This window comes from Strigops habroptila, chromosome 17 (assembly GCF_004027225.2).
Source record: "Strigops habroptila isolate Jane chromosome 17, bStrHab1.2.pri, whole genome shotgun sequence".
In the NCBI taxonomy this organism is placed as follows: Eukaryota; Metazoa; Chordata; class Aves; order Psittaciformes; family Psittacidae; genus Strigops; species Strigops habroptila.
The window spans coordinates 1,839,192-1,856,819 of NC_044293.2; the positions used below are offsets into that span (position 1 = coordinate 1,839,192).

Genomic DNA, 17,628 nt, shown 5'->3' on the forward strand with positions numbered 1-17,628 from the left:
TTGCTTTTGAGAATGACAGAATCCTGTGAGGGACCTTGCATCATTAAGGACCTGCAATACAGCTCTTAGGCTCACCCCTCAGCATCTCAAAAAGGAACATTAATGTGCATTTTACCTCCCTACTCCTCGTGAGAGCCCTTCAGACTGTGGATGGTCATTCCTGGACTGAATGACAAGTAGCTGGTCTCTGGCAGCTTTAAGAGATCTGAGGCTCAATACTGAGAAATACCTTGCCAATGTAGTCCTTGAGGAGAAACTGTGCTCCACAGCTTTGATTTGGCAGACAACCCCAGTTCTGTGCAGGTCTGAATGCCTCATGGGATGTGCTGACAAGTGGGTGAGTTTTGATTCACGCTTCTGGCAGGCTATCTCAGGGACCGGCGCTAGTCGCCCACTCCAGCTGTACCCATGCTCTCAGCCAGGCTCACGAGCATCATTTGTCATCTGCCCAAGTGCAGAGCAGAGCTTGTACCTGTCCAGAAGTGGCAGGAGGAGGTTGGTTCTGAACCATAGGGCACATCTGCTCCCTCAGCTGAACCCTGGATGAGCTGCACTGTGACTGTCAGAGCCTGAGTCTTGCTCAGAAACTGCTCCTCAGCATGCGGCTGGAGAAATTGCTCGGTTCAGTCTGCACCACAGCACCCCAGGGAGAATTTAGGATCAGATGTATGTGGGCAGATGGGATTCATGATCCCAACAAAACCATGTTCTCAGGGTCCTGCAAAGACCAGGTCATCTCAGGAGTCTGTCCCTGCTTGGGAAGTTGCAGACTGTCTCTGGATTTGCCACAGACACTGTTGATGTAGAGAGCCAGTGTCTGTTTTGATTTCTGGGATAACTTGGGCTTTGTTGCTTTGTGGGCAAGAAAGAAGAAAAGGCTGAGAGCCTGTTCTCATCAGCCCCTTTCACAAATGCTGGAGCTGCTGGTTTGAGCTCCACCAGAGAAACAGAAAGGCATCAAAAACATTGGCAGAGCTGGAGATCACTTGGCTGCCACTCTGCATTCCCTCCTCAGTCTGTGTCTGCAGGGATGAAAGAGAGCATGGCTTCCAGCGCCCCTGCTCAGCAAACCGATCAGGCTATTTTGTGCAAAGCCTTCCAGGGTGCAGAGGAACAGCCCAGTGGCTGACACCAGGCGGTGCCAGCCCCTCTCACTGCATCGCCGCTGGGGCATGTGTCTTCATGCTCTCAGGGACATTGTCTGGGTAACAAGCCGTGCAACTGGCACAGCGCGAGCCTGCAAGTGCCCAGCGATAGAGAATGAACTCATTGGAAAGCAAAGGCAGGACTAATAAAAGCCAGAGGGGAAACAGAACTGTGTAATGACTACTGATGCTGTGCATTTCTATTGCCATAAAGTCAAAGTACCTCAGGCATGGAGGAACTGGAGCCACACTGTGATAGGTGTGGTACAAGCACACAACAAGCTGGCATTGTCTCTAAAAAATGAAGGGCATCCCTCAGCGATACAGACTGTGAGTGTGGGTACCTGATCGGCACCAGAGGGGAAGAAGTCTTAGTGATCCTCCTACTTGCTCTCATGAAGCTTGCAAGGCAGGGCTGCACTTAAATTGACTCTGATCCTCACTGCTGGCGGGGGCCCTGAGAAGTTGAAAATAGCTGCACAGTGGTTCGCTCTGGTCTGGATCTCACTTTGCCTGGCAAGTGTGAAAGAGCAGCCTTGTATCACTGTTTCAGCAACCGAGGAGGTATGCTGCATGGGATAGACTCCTGAGCAGGGCATTTCTGGCCTGATTTATTCATGGAGGAAGAGTGCAGAAGTCTGCAAGTCACATCCCAGCAGGGAGAGGGAGAAGCTCTGTCCACAGGGACGTTGGAACCTCTTCTCTCTGTGAGAGGGCTGCACTGAGGCATGCCAGGGACCCCCATATTTGGCCAGTGACACAGCATTTTGGCTGCTTTAATTGGCTCTGACAAAACAAGGATTGCAACTGGCACCTGCTGAGCCCTTGGGACCATCCAAGGCAGCAGCTGCCACTGACAGCAGCACACACGATCCCTGGCCCAACATCACAAGACTACTGAGACATTTCTCATGTAGCCGGTAGCATCACGGTGTCTGCAAAAGGGACCAAAGTCATCCCCTCTGTGACTCTACAGAGAGTGCTGGGATGCCAGCAAGGCACTTGGAATCTGAGCAGAGCCTTTCCCTTCAGCAGTTTGGGGTTCACTCCCCTCATAAGGGCTGAAAAGGTGCGTGTGTGAACAAGCATTATGTCCTATAAACTACAGGGCTGAAGCAAGCGGAGGCCATGGGTTGGCATTTGTTTAATTGGGCTAACTCCAGGTGCAGGTCTGGAAATGCACAGTGAGCCTCCAAGAGCTCATCACTCTACATCTTTTCTCCTTGAGGATGCTGCCCACTGTGGGCTCCATACAGCTCCAGCCGCACCCGAGCCAGGAGGGTCAATCACAGAGGTCAATCTGCCCCATGGCCAGAGGTCCTCCAAGTCCCCACTGATGCCATTTTCACAGATGGGCTCAGTGTGAACTATCTGCTGCTCTGCTCCCCACATCTGGAGCAGCTAAGGCACTGTCCATCCTTCCTGCTGCAGGGTACCTTGGCCGGAAGCAACATGAATCCAATGCAAACAAGCGAAGATCAGAGGCAGATTTATTCCTCTTTCCTCCTGAGACCTGCAGGCACTTTTACAGACCAACAAGCACCTTCCATCTCTACACAGGTCAGAGGCAAGACACCGGGATCATCTCTTCCCTCTGGGCTAGAGCACAGCAGCTGTTTAACAGTCCACTGCGACACAGCCTCACAGTTTAGGGTAAGAGTGACCCTTGCCATTTGGGATGAGAGGAGAGCACCCTGCATGGTGCTCAATGAGCACTTGACCTAGGAGAAAACTTGCATTGCAGTCCCTTATACCAACACTTTAGTCCCCCTCTTTTTTCGGTTCCAAGTCCCTTTTTCCAGCCATCAGCCTTAAGAAGCAGAAATCTGGCATATATATATATGGCTGCCTCAGAGCCCTGCTAAACACTGATGGTGAGAAATAGGGGTCTGGCACCACGGATTCCCCATCCCTGTCCCACCCACCTTCCCTGTGCAAGCCCAGGTTAGGGGTCTTTAGGACTCTTTCTTCTCTTTTCCTTCCCCAGACTGTTCTTCTTTCCCTGCTGGCTGCTCCTGTTGGGTTATCTTCACCTCGTTGATCCTGGCCTTGACCTCCTTCCCTGTCCGGGGAGCCACAATGCTTAAAATGCCATCGTGGGACAACGTGGCTCTCACCAGTAAGGGGTCAACATCCAGAGGAAGGATATAGGTCCTGGTGAACTCTCGGGAGATGAAGCCGTGGCGGTCAGCCTTCTGTGGGTGCTGCCCCATCACCTCCAGCAGGTTGTCTACGGTGCGGACAGTGAGCTCATCTGGCAGGAAGTGACAGACATCCAGGAATACCTCGAATTTGTGCTCATTGAGGCTGATTTCGGAGGTGCCTCGGTCCAGCTGCTTATTGATCCGAGGCCTGATGTAGTAGCCATGGTACAGAGCAGGCGCTAAGATCTCACATGGGGACACACCTGAAAATGAGATGCAGTGAGGAGTGTGGGGTTTTCAGGGGAAACAGTTGCTGAAGGATGGTTGGCAGCAGATAGGGGAGGCTGATAGGAGGAAGCTGGGCCTGGTAAACCCCTTGGTTTTCCACCACATCAGCACAATCTAGATGGAGTCTCTTTCAGTTCCTACCTTTGTGTCTCTAAAACACATACAGAGCCAGATGCCTGCCAGACACTGCCTCCCACCACACAGCCAGCAGCTGCCAGCAAGCAAAGGGCTGGTTCCAGCTTTTGCATGTCTGCTGGATGGACAGAGAGGGATTGGTAGGTGCACTGGGTGCCCTGCAGTGCAAAGCACACAGCCAGGAATGGGCATGGAAAATGCTGATGGTGAAGAAACTGTCCTGAATAACTAAAGGCCTTTTGTGTGCCATTGTCCAGGAGGCTTTCCTTGGAGCTTTTTTCCTTTTCACGCTGTTATGCTGGTGCTGAATGGTTCTGCTGCTGCCCACATTCCTTCCCCTCTGCCAGCCGCTGCCCAGCTTTGTGCTGAACACCCCAGCTCAGCTTTTCTCCACAGCCTCCGGCTGCAAAAACTCCCCCCCCCGCCCCTCGCCACCCCCAGAGCATTTTGCTCCATGTTTGCACAGCATATGCATGAATGCCAGACCGCTGGGGGCATGAGGGAGGATGGGAGAGACAGCAGTAAGCATGGATGGAGGAAGTGGACCTGAAGAGAGAAATCCTGGCCATTCCCTGGATATCCCCCACCTCAGTTTGGGTTCTTGTGCTCAAAATTCCTTGGCTCCAGCTTACCTAGCCTGCTCTGGAGCTCAGTATCCCCAGGGGGACTCCACTAGCCCTCCTGCACCAGAGGAGAGAAGGGTGCTTACCTTCTCCAAAGTTCTGGTCATAGATCTTGCTAGGGTTGGCAAACTCATACTCCGAACTCATGGGGTAGGCATGGGGGACAGTCCTTGCAGCCATGGCGTGTCTTTCCAAGCACTCACTGCCTCTGAGAGTGAAGGCTGCAGATTGCAAGGTTTTAATTGGGTGAATTCCACAGGGAGGAGTGTGTGATAAAAAGATGGACCAAAATAGCCACAAGCACAGGCCCCAGGATGCCTTGCCAGGGTGACGACGGAAGCTTCTCACTGCATTCCAGCAGGGAGTGCAGGCACTGCCTGCAGTCAGGGACATCGCAGGAAAATGCCGTACCTCCTCCCAGCCTCTGAGATCCCCTCCTTGAGCAAGGGGTGCAGGAGGCAAATGGGCAGCCAAGTACAGCAGGGAGGCACAGAGGTGAGCTGAGGGAGCTAAAGCAGGAGAAAGCAGAACAGCCCCCAGGCTCTGCTGCCTGTGGTGCTCCCAAAGGCAAGGGCAAGCAGGAAAGTTCATTGTAAGCAGGCTCAAGTAGTCCCTGACACTGGTCCTGCTGGCCCTGGAGCAGCCCGTGGGGACAGGGAAGTAGCTAATGCTGGCTAGTGCTTGATCGGGTCATGCACAATCACATGAAGTCACTATCACACCCTTTGCCCCACTGTGAGCTTAGGACCCAAATCAGCCCTTCCCGTGCCCTACCCAAAGGAGGTTCATTTTCCCAGCAGCTGAGCATATGGCTCAAGCCTTTTGTTCCTATGAGCGGTGAAGTGGTGCAGGTAGTTGACAGGATTCAGATACTGACACCTTCGCATCCTGAATGGTGCTGCTGCAAACTGGCCATCCAGACTGTTCCCTGGCCAGAGCTTTGGCACAATATAATGAGACCCAGAGAAATGCTTGTGACAGAGATCACGAGTTAACAGGGACCTGAATCTGGCATAGATCCAGTTTTATTGAACTGGAGGGGGGGCAGGGGGAAGGAGGAACGGGACACGGATGGGGGGAAGTAGTGCCCAGTGAAACTACTTGCACCCTGCAACCAGAGATTTCCCTGAGCCCATGTCCCTGCAGTCTGAGAGCAGGTGCACTACTGCTGATGTAATGGGGAATTGGAGAAGGTATTTATGGCCTGAGCTGTTGCACAGAGCAAACCTGCTCCCTATTCTTGCAGGCACGCTGAGATGAAGAGGGTCAGAACCTTTTGCAAAAGACTGGTGGTAAGAATGATGTGCCTCTGAGCCACAAATTGTATTTAAGTTTCAAGCTCACATGGGCAGAGATGACCTCTTGCCCTTTAAGGAGAGTTGCTGGGCTGAAGCCATTGCCATGATTTAGGTTCACAGATAAGGCAGGAATTAAAATAAATGTGAGAATTAAGACATATTAGAAGCATAATTAGTGGAAATCAGCTTTCTGCAAGGGCACAGGCAGGTAAAGGTAGCTTGCATCCCTGAGAAGGCATGTCGCAGTGTAGCATTATGGAGGCCGTTGGAATAGAATCACAGAGTGGTTTGGTTTGGAAGTGACCTTGAAGCTCATCCAGTTCCAACCCCCTCCTGCCACAGTCAGGGACACCTCCCATTAGACCAGGTTGCTCCAAGCCCTGTCCAATCTGGCCTTGAATACTGCCAGGGGTGAGGCATGACACGGACTAAGCAAGCATGATAGTCAATGAAGACATGCCCTGGGAAACTCCCAGTCATGCCTGGTTTATCTCTGCTGACAGCCCTCTGGAGCACTCTGAGGTCACAGTGTTGGGCTCTTCTGCTCACTCCAGCCAAGTGGTTTCTGTCGTGGGCAAAAGATGAGAGGTGATGGGCTGAAGCACTGTGGGGAAAGCCATCTTTCATTCACACACACACCAATGGGTATCCACTAAGGCCGTGGGGCTTACTGGGCTGCAGAGAGCTGCATTGCCAAGGGTATCTCAGTAAAGACCTCCTGGGACCTTTCCTGCCCTCTGACTAAAGCAGGCCTGTGGCTTCCTTTGCCTTAAAGAGGGGCAGAGCTCTCCCTAGGCTGGTGAGTGATGTATGACTGAAGTCTCAGTGCTGTCAGTGGGAACAATGGCCCCTTGTCATTTCCCTGTAAGCCAAAGATAGGAGTTGCATTGATCCTGCTGGCATCCAAAGCAGCTCGGAACACCCGCCAAGCCTGCCTGGGTCTCTGCAGATAAACAGCACGTGGGGAGCGGGGCGGGCGGCTGGGCAGTTTGGCTTCTTGCTGCCCCATTAGGCTCCTTTTCTTCTTCTCCCCTTCCCCCTCCTCCTCAGCAATGTGTTCAAATCCCTCAGACAGCTACTGGGCACCACCGAAGGGACCAGCCCAGAGGTGGGACAATAAAATCCCTGACACCACTATTCAAGAGGCCCCGGGGGGGTGGAAGACCAGGCCAGCTGCACGGGTATAAAGCTGTCCTGCGCTCCCAGCACAGCACTGCAGCACAGTTGTTTGCCAGGCACCTCCAGCGCGCTCCAATGGATATCACCATTCATAACCCCCTGATCCGCAGACCCTTCTTGTCTTGGTTGGCACCGAGCCGTATCTTTGACCAGCTATTCGGAGAACACCTCCAGGAGTCAGAGCTGCTCCCTGCTTCCCCCAGCCTCAGCCCCTTCCTGATGAGATCCCCCATTCTTCGGATGCCAAGTTGGCTAGAGGCAGGACTCTCTGAGGTAATCTTCCTTCTTAATGCTCTTTGTTATTGCTGAGTGTACATCCCGATGTGTCTGGAGATGGAGGCCCATGAGAGTTGAGATCTTAGAAGCTGCTTTTAGGTGGTTATTAGGAAAAGGTTGGGGAAAAGGGTGCTGTGTTTGTGCCTCTATTCCTCTGCATTAGGCAAGAACCTCTGCATGCTCGTCTAATCATTTGTGGCTGAGCGCAGGTATCGCCATATCGCTCGGAATAGAAGCAAACCGAACTGACTGTGTGTGGCAAACAACTCAAGAGCTGATGGAAGAAAGGAGGAACCCTTATTTCCCTGTCTGCTGTGCAAAACTTCCATTCCTGCTCCCTCCTGAGAAGCAAACAGCACAGGGGTAGTTGGCAGGGGTAATGGGATACTGATGTCAGGCAGTGTGGGAGCTCATGCTGAGGAAAAAGGGGCCTATTTTAGAGAATCACTGCTGAGAAGAGCAGCATTTTATGATACAGGATCCAAAGGATCATAAAGTAGCCGTCTGCTTACTTCAGGGGCTGAGCCAAGAGGCACATAGCTCAAACAAGCTTGCCTATTCTGCAAGTCAGCTGTCTTATTACAAGTAACTTGCAGAGCTATTCTAAGCCAAAGGAGTTAAAGTATTGTTTTAATCTTTGCATAATGTTTCCCTTGATTTAGTGACCTGAGTCTGGCTGTCCAGTGAAGCAGCCATAATAAGCACCACAGATAACAACATCTCACTCAGTGGAGAAATCTTCTAGAAGGAGGAGGAAGCACTTAGACTCCCAGGTCAAACTGCAGAAAACAGTAAGCATACAGCTGGCACAGAGGCTGCCTCCACATCCCAGAGCAGAGCTCCAGGAGGCTTGCGTATTCCTGACCATGAGTGCAGCAGGAAGGCTGAGACAGCCAGCTCATATAGCAAAGTCCCACAGATGTGTCCAAGACAGGCAGAAGTGCAAATTCAACCTCAGAAAGCAGCAAAAAGCAGTGTTTGTTAGTGGTGATAAAGTGCAGAGTAGAAGGGAAAGAGGTGAGATTAGCAACAGATGACTCAGAGTTTCGCCAAAAGTCCTGCTGTTCAGATTACGGAGGTGAGCAGTGAGGCAGTACTGTTCACCAGTGACACATTATTTGGGTTATTAAAGGCTGATGATACAGGGGAAAGCCTGCAAACCTTCAGATGAGCTTCAGTCAGCTGCACAGGCAGGGTTTCTTTTGCTTGTAAGACTCGCCAGAATCCAGTCACAGAAACTGGAAACCTCCAGACATTCTGTAAAAAGAATTGGATGCAAAACCTGTATGCCAACTGAAGAGTCAGTTGTAACAAATCCAGATTGAGAATCTCTTCCTTGCTTCCAAAGAAAGCATTTATCAAGAGAAAGCATTCACATTTTAGATACTGTAGTGACGGGCATTAATGTAACAGGCCAGCAAGGGACAAAGCCACCCAGATCAGAACCCCAAGTCAGACACTGCATGTGTAGATATCACCTTGAGTCTTGATCTGCTGTGTTCTGAGAGCCTTTTTAAGCTGAAACCCTCACCCGCTCTTTTCTGAAGCCACCCACTTGTTTTGCAGATGCGACTGGAGAAGGACAAATTTTCTGTAAATCTTGATGTGAAACATTTCTCCCCTGAAGAGCTAAAAGTGAAGGTGCAGGGGGACATGATAGAAGTTCACGGGAAGCACGAGGAGCGCCAGGTACTTCTACTTTAATTGTATGACTGATAGAGTCAGGGCGAACTTCCTCATCTATGGTTAAACAAGGACACTGCAAAACAATCCTCTGTGCTCATCTCAAATACTTCTAATATTTTTTATTAACCAATCCTAATGGAAGATGCTCTGTGCAACCCCCTCCTCACTCAGATGATCCCAGACTGGGCAGCAAAAGGGTGGAGATTTATTGCTGATGTTACATGAACTGTGAACTAAACTGGAAAATCATCTTTGAAATGGGCATTTCTGGGCCTCCCTCTTTCTGTGAAGAGGCCAGGAATGCAGGGAGGCATTCCATAAGCTAACAACAAACTGTAATAACTAAACCACATAACGAATCAGTGCATTCCCCTGTTCTGTTACCATGAGGCTACCTCTTCCTGAAAAAGGCCCATCTATCGGTTTGTAATCCTTAAAGATTGTGTTCTGCTGTCAGCATTGCTTGCTGGCTCGGGAGACCTGTGTGGCAACTGGACAGACAGGAGTCAAAAGCCATGTCCAAAGCTGTAGGCAGCAGGGTTTGCCAGTCTCCACCTCCCTCCCACCCCTGCCTCCTTGCCAGAAGGAAACGAATACCCAAAATAAAATAGCTATGTGACTGGAATTGTCAGCTTTAAGAGCTTCTGGGATCACAGGTCTGTCAGTCAGGAAATACAGCATTACTTGTAGCTGGTGGAAGCCTATAATCCTGACATAGCTTCTGCAAATTTTTTTGGCTAGGAAAATAGTCAGGTTCTATGGCAGAGATCAGCTCACTAGAAAGCTGTATATTACTAATGTTCTGGAGACCCTCAGGAAGGGGGGTAGTTAGCACTGCATGCGAGTCTAGCCGCTGCATCTTAGGAGCGACAGCATGCCACTGCGCAATGAGACCAGTCTCTGGCTGGCGCAAAAGCTGGCACATATAGCTCCTTTAAAAAGTGTACCTGCAGGCACCTGCAGCCTCGGCAGGGCAGTGTCTCACTTCTGCCAGCCTTGGCTCTTTAAAAAGAGCATCTCATAATAAAAATTCTTTTAATTTTCTGAAAAGCTTTCCTTTGAGAGCTGGAGCGTCCCCATCTCAGACTTTATGCAAAGAGCCCACGGTTTAGGTGGAACTGAGTGAACATTTCTAACCAGGGCTGTTCCTTCTCTTCTCCTTTTGAAGGATGAGCATGGCTTTATTGCCAGGGAGTTCAGCAGGAAATACAGGATTCCAGATGATGTGGATCCTCTGACCATAACTTCGTCACTCTCTCTGGATGGTGTCCTGACTGTGAGTGCACCAAGGAAACAAATTGATGTCCCAGAGCGCACTATCCCTATCACACGTGAAGAGAAGCCTGCCATTGCAGGAGCCCAAAGGAAGTAGGCTGCTATTTCAAGTCACCCTGGGGGTTGCCATTCAAGAGCACTTTTCATCAGATGCCAGTGATACTGAATGGCTACTCTTATTATTTATGCTGAGAAAGTTTACTAACAAATAAAATATGAATAAGCATCTTGTATTTTGTTGTTTTAGCACTGAGCACAAGGGAAGCGCTGGGTCAAAAAAGCTGTGTAAGGTTGCTGTGCAGGGCAACATACCTGGCATCATTCTTGCTTACAGCTTGAGTGGCAGGTGTGTCAAGGCAAGTTTGTCCTGGTGTTCAGAAACACTTTGCTAGTTTCACTTGGTGTGCTCTGATGTTTTTCAAACATCTAATTGCATGAGCCTTTTCCTTCAATGTTGCCAGAGAGTTTCAGAGTGTTTCACAAGCAACAGAAAAGTTTTTCCAGTGGAGACTAGACTGGTAAAACAACTTCATGACAGTCGAAACCCATTTGAAGTGTGGGTATTCGATAACAACTGACTGGGAAACAACTGTATCTTAAATCTCTAGAATGACTCATGTCATGGAGAAGCATCCAAATGCTGCAACCCATTCAGAGCAGTTGCAGATTAAAACTGCATAGCTGCAGTAAACACAGGTATATTTAGAGAGGAGAAAAACGTCCTGCTTTCATGATGCAAATCACATCACTTTGCAACCATGTTGTCAGTGCCCTTCAAACAGTGAACACGATCTGACATCTACAGTATTAATCTGATTTATGCAAACATTGTTGAGTGGTACAAATCACTACTAAATCCTTCAAAGGTGTCATAATCTGCATAGCTCTCTTCGAAGGGATATGAGCTTAAAGAAAAGTCTGCATTACTGGTATTGAATTTCTAAAATTCATCTCCAAAAAGGACAGAACGCCATAGATCTGTTGCACAGATCATCACGGTCAGTTATGAACTGACCTATTTTCCGTGTTCCTTATTCCTGCTAAGACAAAAGTTATATTAGAAGGGACCAATTTACATCTCAGATGAATGGAGAGGACATCCCTCTTCCATTGCTTTAAGTGAGAAAAATAAAATGAGCACCTAGTGATGTGGGGTCATTGTCAAATACCCAAAGTCCCACCTAAGTGACAAGGTCTGATGTTTCCTATTAGCTGGCTTTCATAAGCTCTTCCAATCAAGGTGTTAATTGGGCTTGACTGACAAGGCAAAGGGTGACTGGTGACTTGCAGTCATCTCTGCACCCAAACCAAATGACAGAAACACACATACATTACAAACAATACAGCTTAGAAAGCAGGAAGAATGTTTTTCAGATGATGCTTTGACACGACTTTTAGTTTGCTTGTAGAATATCTTCGTAGCACTGCTAGCAGACAGGCCTCCTGTTTTTCTGAAGGCATAGTCTGCAGATTCTCTCCATCTACATTGCTTTTCCTGCATCCTTCTTATTCCTCCTCTGAGTGTTGGACTCAAGCAAAGAAAATGCTGCCATATGAAGGTCTGTAGCCTACTGTGTGGCAGGACTGAGCAGCTGGGTTGAACAAAGGAGATTAAAAGTCAGGGTGGTGGCCCTGAAACCAATGAAGCTCTCGTTCAATCCTAAAAGAATAAATACAAAACACTTGAGGAAGTAAATGCAAAATAGTAAGAATATATCCAGAAAGTGTAACCAAGGGAAATCTTTTCTATGGATTAGGGTTTTGTTAGGCTCAAACTCAGGAGCAAGAAATGGGAATTTTGAGCAAAAGCTCACTGGGGATGAACATGATGAGGTTAGCTAGACAAGAATACTTGACATGCAAATACCACTCCCTGAATGACTTGAAATACCTGTTCTGTGGTGGCACAGGAGACAACTCAACAATGAGAAAACGACAGAAAACAGCTCTGTCATCTCCAAGCACAAATGTCATCCAGAAGCTCCTCTTTAGCTACACTACAGATCCAACAGACTATGTTTCAGTTCTGTGCATGTACTTTTTATTCTCGAATGCTTTGCCTTGTGGTAATCTGAAGAGTATGTTGTTTCAGTGAGTATACTGAAAACATCAGCCCATAGGGGATTTGTTGATAAATGATTTCTTTGGTGGTGCATCTCCAGCCATACTGGGAAAGTTTAGAAGTGCTGCCCGAGTCCATCCACAGCTCCCCAAGGCAAATAGCATACATTAAGCAGCCATGGAAGGAGTTGTACAAAGAGATCTTGGGCATGATCTGGCAATAGAAATCAACAATTCCTTAGGATGATCTTTGATCTCAACAGCAGTTAACATGACATGGAATATTGTTCCTTCTACTCCCATGATCACTAGAGAAGGACTTCGTATACTTCTGTGTGTGGCAGAGGGCATCAGAAGAGAGCTGTGTTCCTTCTTGATGCCAAAAAGCTTTTTTGGTTTTGTTTGTTTGGTTGGTTGGTTTTTGGGTTGGTTTTTGTTGGTTTGGTTTGGTTTGGTTTGGTTGCTTGTTGGGTTTTTTTGTTTGTTTGTTGGGTTGGTTGGATTTTTGCGGCTGTGGGGAATGGTATAGTGTCTATCTCCCTAAACTTCGATCCTGCATTTCTCAGTACGGAATACATCTCAGAGGAACTTACACACCCTTTGAAACACACAAAGCGATTTACCAAGGCCACAGGGATCTAATGCACAAACCAGGCTCAGACCTCTTTAACTGCAGGCGGTAGCTCTCTGTTGGAGCTTGCTTTTGACAATTTTGAGCCTTCCACTGTCATTGCGCATGTGACTCCTGAAACACTGTCCTTGGCTGTGCAGCAGCTGCGGGCACACAAATAGAACAGGCGCCAGTAAAGCACTGCTATTCTCTCTCAAGCCACAACTCGCCCTCCTGAGGCTGCACCGGCTTGTCAGTTATAGTTCCCGGTCTCGCTGGGGCGCCGGCAGCTATTTGGGCTCTGTGCAGAGGGTCCGTGCCGGGGAGCGGCTGCCGACAAAGCGACCGGGGATGCCCGCAGGGTCCCAGGCTGCGCCCGGGAAGCGAAACCGCTTCCGCAGCGGGTCCTGCGGAGCCCCGCCGGGGCCAGGGGCGGTGCAGCCTGATGCCACCAGCCGGCGACCGGCGGGAACGTCATGAGGCAGCGCCGGGCTCCGGGTATGGAGCCGGAACGCCGCGTCCTGCTCATCGGGGAGGGCAACTTCTCCTTCGCGGCCTCCCTGTGCGGGGCCGAGGGAACCCACGTCGTGGCCACTTGCTACGAGAGCGAAGAGGAGGTGTCCGGGTGTGGGGGAGCCGCGGGGAACATCCGACGGCTGCGGGAGAGAGGTGGGTTCGCAGCGGCGGGGCTCGGGCGGTCGGTGGGGAGGGAGCGTGGTGGCGGTGGCCCTTGCTGACAGCGTTCTAGGAGATCGGGACGGGGACAGGATCGGTGTCGGCAGTGCTCAGGCGTTAGCTATAACCGCTCTTCCCGTAACAAGGCTCATGCGGCGGCGTGCCTTCGTTAAATCAGGGATCTGGCCCTGCCATCTCCTTCACAGGAGCTGTGCCGTCACTCTATAGCCCTTCACCGCTCTGAAGGCTGCTTTTGCCACGAGGAATTTGGATTGTCCAAATCAAATTGCCCTAAAGTCTAATCAGACTGAAATTGTACTGAAACAAGCAGCCAGTTAGCAGAAGACTCCACAAGCGAGCAAAGGGAACCTAGGCTTTCTGGTTTTCCTAATGCACGAGTGTGAGAAGATGCCTGGCAGCTGCTGCTCTGATATGCTTAAAAGTGGACTAGAGGGCTTTAATTGCTACCTTCCTTTAACATGTTCCATAATGATTAACAATCAGAGTCTTGTTTTTTGATTACTTTTGAAGGAGCTGAAGTTATGTTTTCAGTGGACTGCACCAAGCTCAAGGACTATTTTTTACCAGGAAAAAGAGAATTTGACTGTATTTATTTCAACTTCCCGCACTGTGGGAGAAAGGCTGGAGTAGTGAAGAACAGAGAACTTCTTGCCAGCTTTTTCCATAGGTGAGTAAGCCAGAAATAGTTCTCTGCTAATTGAGTGCCGTGATACAGATTTCTGGCTGTGTTACGGGTGTTTTTCTGACACTATAAAATTAATGGATATGATAGCAGGATATTTTCTTTTTGCCCGGCTTTCCTTCCAGCTCCGCAGAAGTGCTGTCAGAGGAGGGAGAGGTCCATGTGGCTCTTTGCAATGGACAGGGTGGGACGCCTGCTGATCAACCAAGGAGAGAATGGCACAACAGCTGGCAAATAGTGGCTGTGGCAGCAGGAGCTGGATTTATCTTGAGTAACATTCATCCTTTTAAAGCAGAGACTATCCGTGGATATAAGTGTACAGGCTACAGGTAACCATGATGTGGCAAAACTGAAAAGTTGATATTTGTGCTCTTATAATACCTAGCACTAGTATGGTCTTTTAGTATCTTGTTTGTTGGAGAAACTTCCTTTGATTTTCTTTAAAATAGGTACAGTTCTTTCTTGCCTCTGAACAGAATAGCGAAGACAAAATGCAAGCTTCTTGCCAAAGTACCCTCTAAAAAATAAGATTGTTTTAGGATTTTAAAAGTCAAAATGGTCCATTTCAGAACAAATGTTAATCTCGGCCTAAAGATGGCAGGAGGACTGTGGAATGTGTATCTGCTTAGCAGACAATCGCAGGATCACAGCATGGTTGATGTTGGCAGGGCCTTCCAGCAGTCATCTAGTCCTACCCCAAAGCTCAAAGCAGAGCCAGCTACAGCAAATCCACGGATGGTGACTTCACAACCTTTCTGTGCAACTTGTTCCAGTGTTAGACCACTTGTCCAGTAGAAATATGGCAATGTTGCATTTTTGGCATCGTTTAACAGGACCTGGGATTCAACAAGAGGCGTGTTAGTGTTACACAGAGTTACCTGTGTGATGCTTACTTGTGGCGCATTAAATATAGGGAGCGATCAATGACTGTGCTCTGCTTTTGTGTGTTGTCAGGAGTCAAGATAAATCTTTCTGTGTAGAGGGTGCTTTAAACCACGTTTTCACACGAAGCATGCCACTTCCGTATTTCAAACCTATGAGCTGCGAAATAGAACTGGAAAACCGAAGAGTTTCTTTTCAAGTACCACAGGTACTTGTGGATAAAATCAATAGGTAAGTTTTACAATTAGTTTCTGTTTGGCAATAACACACACTCCTGCTCTCAGTGGGAATGACCAAGGTGGGTGTCGGATAAAATGGAGTCACTTCACTTTCCCTCCTTTCCCTTTGACAGAATTTCTTGTTCCATTTCTTCTCTAAGTCCACTTCCTGTTGGCTTGTGGTTATGGCCTACTTAAACATAAGTCTACAGAACAAAAAGAAACTTTATGAATGAGACCAAGCTGCTGCATATTTGAACGCACAAATGAAGATGAAAACTTTAATCTTTTTTACTATACTGTGGAAGAAATTCAGGAGCTACCTGGTGTCTGCTAATACCGCAATACTAAGGCTAGCTAGGATAAAAAATGCTAACTTCTTAGGCAAACCACTGTGTACTTCAGAGACTATCCAGTCTAACATAATTTGCTTCACTGCTGTAGTTTGGTAATGCCTGTGCTGAGTGGAAATGGTGATCCTTACTGTTAAGTCCCATTCCTTTTTACCAGTGAAAGTGCAATTAATTCTTGATTGCAACATGCAGACAAACACCACTGTCCTGAAAACGTGTTAGCCATTTCAACACTTTTGATGAAAGACTTGGCTTGTTTGGGTAGTTACTAGGAACCTTAATATCTGAGATTGTTTTGGGTAAATTGCTGCGCTCAAATTATGATCACAGGAAGGTGTTTCAAGGAAATCTGTTTAGCGGTGTGTGTATTTCGCACTTTTATTTTTCACAGGGGTTTCCTAGAACCAAATTCAAATCATCCCGTACGGACACTAAAGGAGAAGCTCACTGAAGAGCTTGGCCAAGCCTTTCCATTACAAAACATTGACTCCTGCCCTTCTCTGCTCCACCAAGGTCAACTCAATGGTGTTTGTCACTCAAATATCTTTTGGATCTTTCTGAGCCCAGAGGAGACTCCAAGCCCTGAAGAAATGTCTAATGGGCTGGCAGATGCAGTTTTATTTCACCATGTTGATTTTTGCAAGGGTGCAGATAAGAATGTCTGCGGGAATGTACAAGAGGAATGCCACATTTCAAAGCAGTATTATCTTAGACCTTCCCTTCTACCTTATGCTCAGGCAGTAATACAAAAAGAAGCCTTTCTCCCAGAGACACTTCATGTTATTTCTGGCCTGGTTTTCAGGAAGTGTTTTATCACTCCTTACTCCATGCCTGTTTTTCATGAGATGGTTTTTGTATGTGCCGTTAACAGAGGTACAGAGAAAAGCTATATCCAGATGTTGGTGAATAACATTAAAACCAGCATACATTCTCTTCACCAGACTGTTTCCAGCTTTAAACTGAGCATCAACTTGCAGGAAGCAACGAGCTTTGAAACAACTGAGCTAAATGACTTTGCTGCTTTTGAATCTCAGCTTAGTAAAATTCAGTACTTAATCTGTGTGGAGACAGATACTTCAGGCTTCCCTGAGAAGGGCTCCTGTGTGGGAGTTATAAGGACAGCTCATGAACTAGTAAGCAGTGAATTGGTTGTTGTCTTTGCTTCATTGAACCTTGACATCCTAGCCATGCTGATCTGTGGAATATGTGATTGGCGAATGCTCTGGACATCAGACAATCGGTTCCTCCCTCAATTTCCCAGAGGAGAATTAAGGCTGTTCAAGAGCTTTTCTCTCTATCCACCTTCCTACGTGCATGATGTCAGCTTTTGGGTTCCTGATGGGGAACAGTTTGATGAAGTTGCTTTTCACACCATCGCTAGGCAGGTGTCGGGTGAAACAGTCATATCCATCCAGTTAATCGACAGTTTCCAGCAGTCAGAGACAGGACGGAAGAGCTTCTGCTACAGGCTGACCTTTCAGTCCTGTGACAAGGCACTGAGCCGTCAGGTGGTGGCAGAGATGCAACTGCTCTTCCGGAAGGAAATAAACCAACACTTGCGTGTAACTCTTCGATAGAACCTTGTACGTTGTTTTCAGGTGCTTGAGCAGTGTCTGTGCTCTTTGCTGTACCTCTCCCTTGCGTTTGACGCGAGGTGCTCTGGCAGCGCCCATCGCTCACAACTGCACGGCTTTAGGGAAAGGAAAGGACCCCCATTGCCCCTTGGGTCCGCGATCGCCTCGGGGCGGGAGGGAGTCGGTGCCTTCGCCTTGGTGGGGAAGGGTCCGTTATCGCCTCGGGGCGGGCGGGTGTCGGTCACCGCCGTCGGGGGTCTCCGGGCGCCGTGGGCCGGGCTGGGCTCTGCGCCGTCCCGGGCAGGTATCGCTGCAGAGGCTGCAGCAGGTCCACGGAGGATGCAGCCTCCGCCGGGAGCGGCCCGGAGCAGCAGAGAGCCCTTCGCCCTCGTCCCTGCGGGGAGCCCCGATCCCATGAGAGAAGCCGAGGGGTGAGCTTTTTCCGGGAGGTAGGTGGGGGGGGCAGAGGGTGGGGGTCGGGGGTAGGTGCGGGAGGACGGCGG

General features: G+C 48.9%; 3 protein-coding genes across 3 annotated transcripts; 2 read left to right on the forward strand and 1 right to left on the reverse strand.

The window, feature by feature from the left end:
• Nucleotides 1-3,028: 3,028 nt before the first annotated feature.
• On the reverse strand, nt 3,029-4,543 carry HSPB2 (heat shock protein family B (small) member 2). Its single transcript, XM_030505360.1, has 2 exons — nt 4,422-4,543; nt 3,029-3,552 (listed from the first exon to the last, which is right to left on the reverse strand). The coding sequence occupies exons 1-2, from the start codon at nt 4,513-4,515 to the stop codon at nt 3,101-3,103; spliced, it is 546 nt and encodes a 181-aa protein (XP_030361220.1). The 5' UTR covers nt 4,516-4,543; the 3' UTR covers nt 3,029-3,100.
• Nucleotides 4,544-6,608: 2,065 nt separating this feature from the next.
• CRYAB (crystallin alpha B) lies at nt 6,609-10,275 on the forward strand. Its single transcript, XM_030505361.1, has 3 exons — nt 6,609-7,085; nt 8,655-8,777; nt 9,943-10,275. Exons 1-3 carry the CDS (start codon nt 6,888-6,890, stop codon nt 10,144-10,146), a joined length of 525 nt encoding a protein of 174 aa, XP_030361221.1. The 5' UTR covers nt 6,609-6,887; the 3' UTR covers nt 10,147-10,275.
• Nucleotides 10,276-13,202: 2,927 nt separating this feature from the next.
• FDXACB1 (ferredoxin-fold anticodon binding domain containing 1) lies at nt 13,203-17,153 on the forward strand. The gene is made up of 5 exons (XM_030505362.1): nt 13,203-13,389; nt 13,927-14,083; nt 14,224-14,427; nt 15,053-15,211; nt 15,943-17,153. Exons 1-5 carry the CDS (start codon nt 13,221-13,223, stop codon nt 17,126-17,128), a joined length of 1,875 nt encoding a protein of 624 aa, XP_030361222.1. The 5' UTR covers nt 13,203-13,220; the 3' UTR covers nt 17,129-17,153.
• Nucleotides 17,154-17,628: the final 475 nt, after the last annotated feature.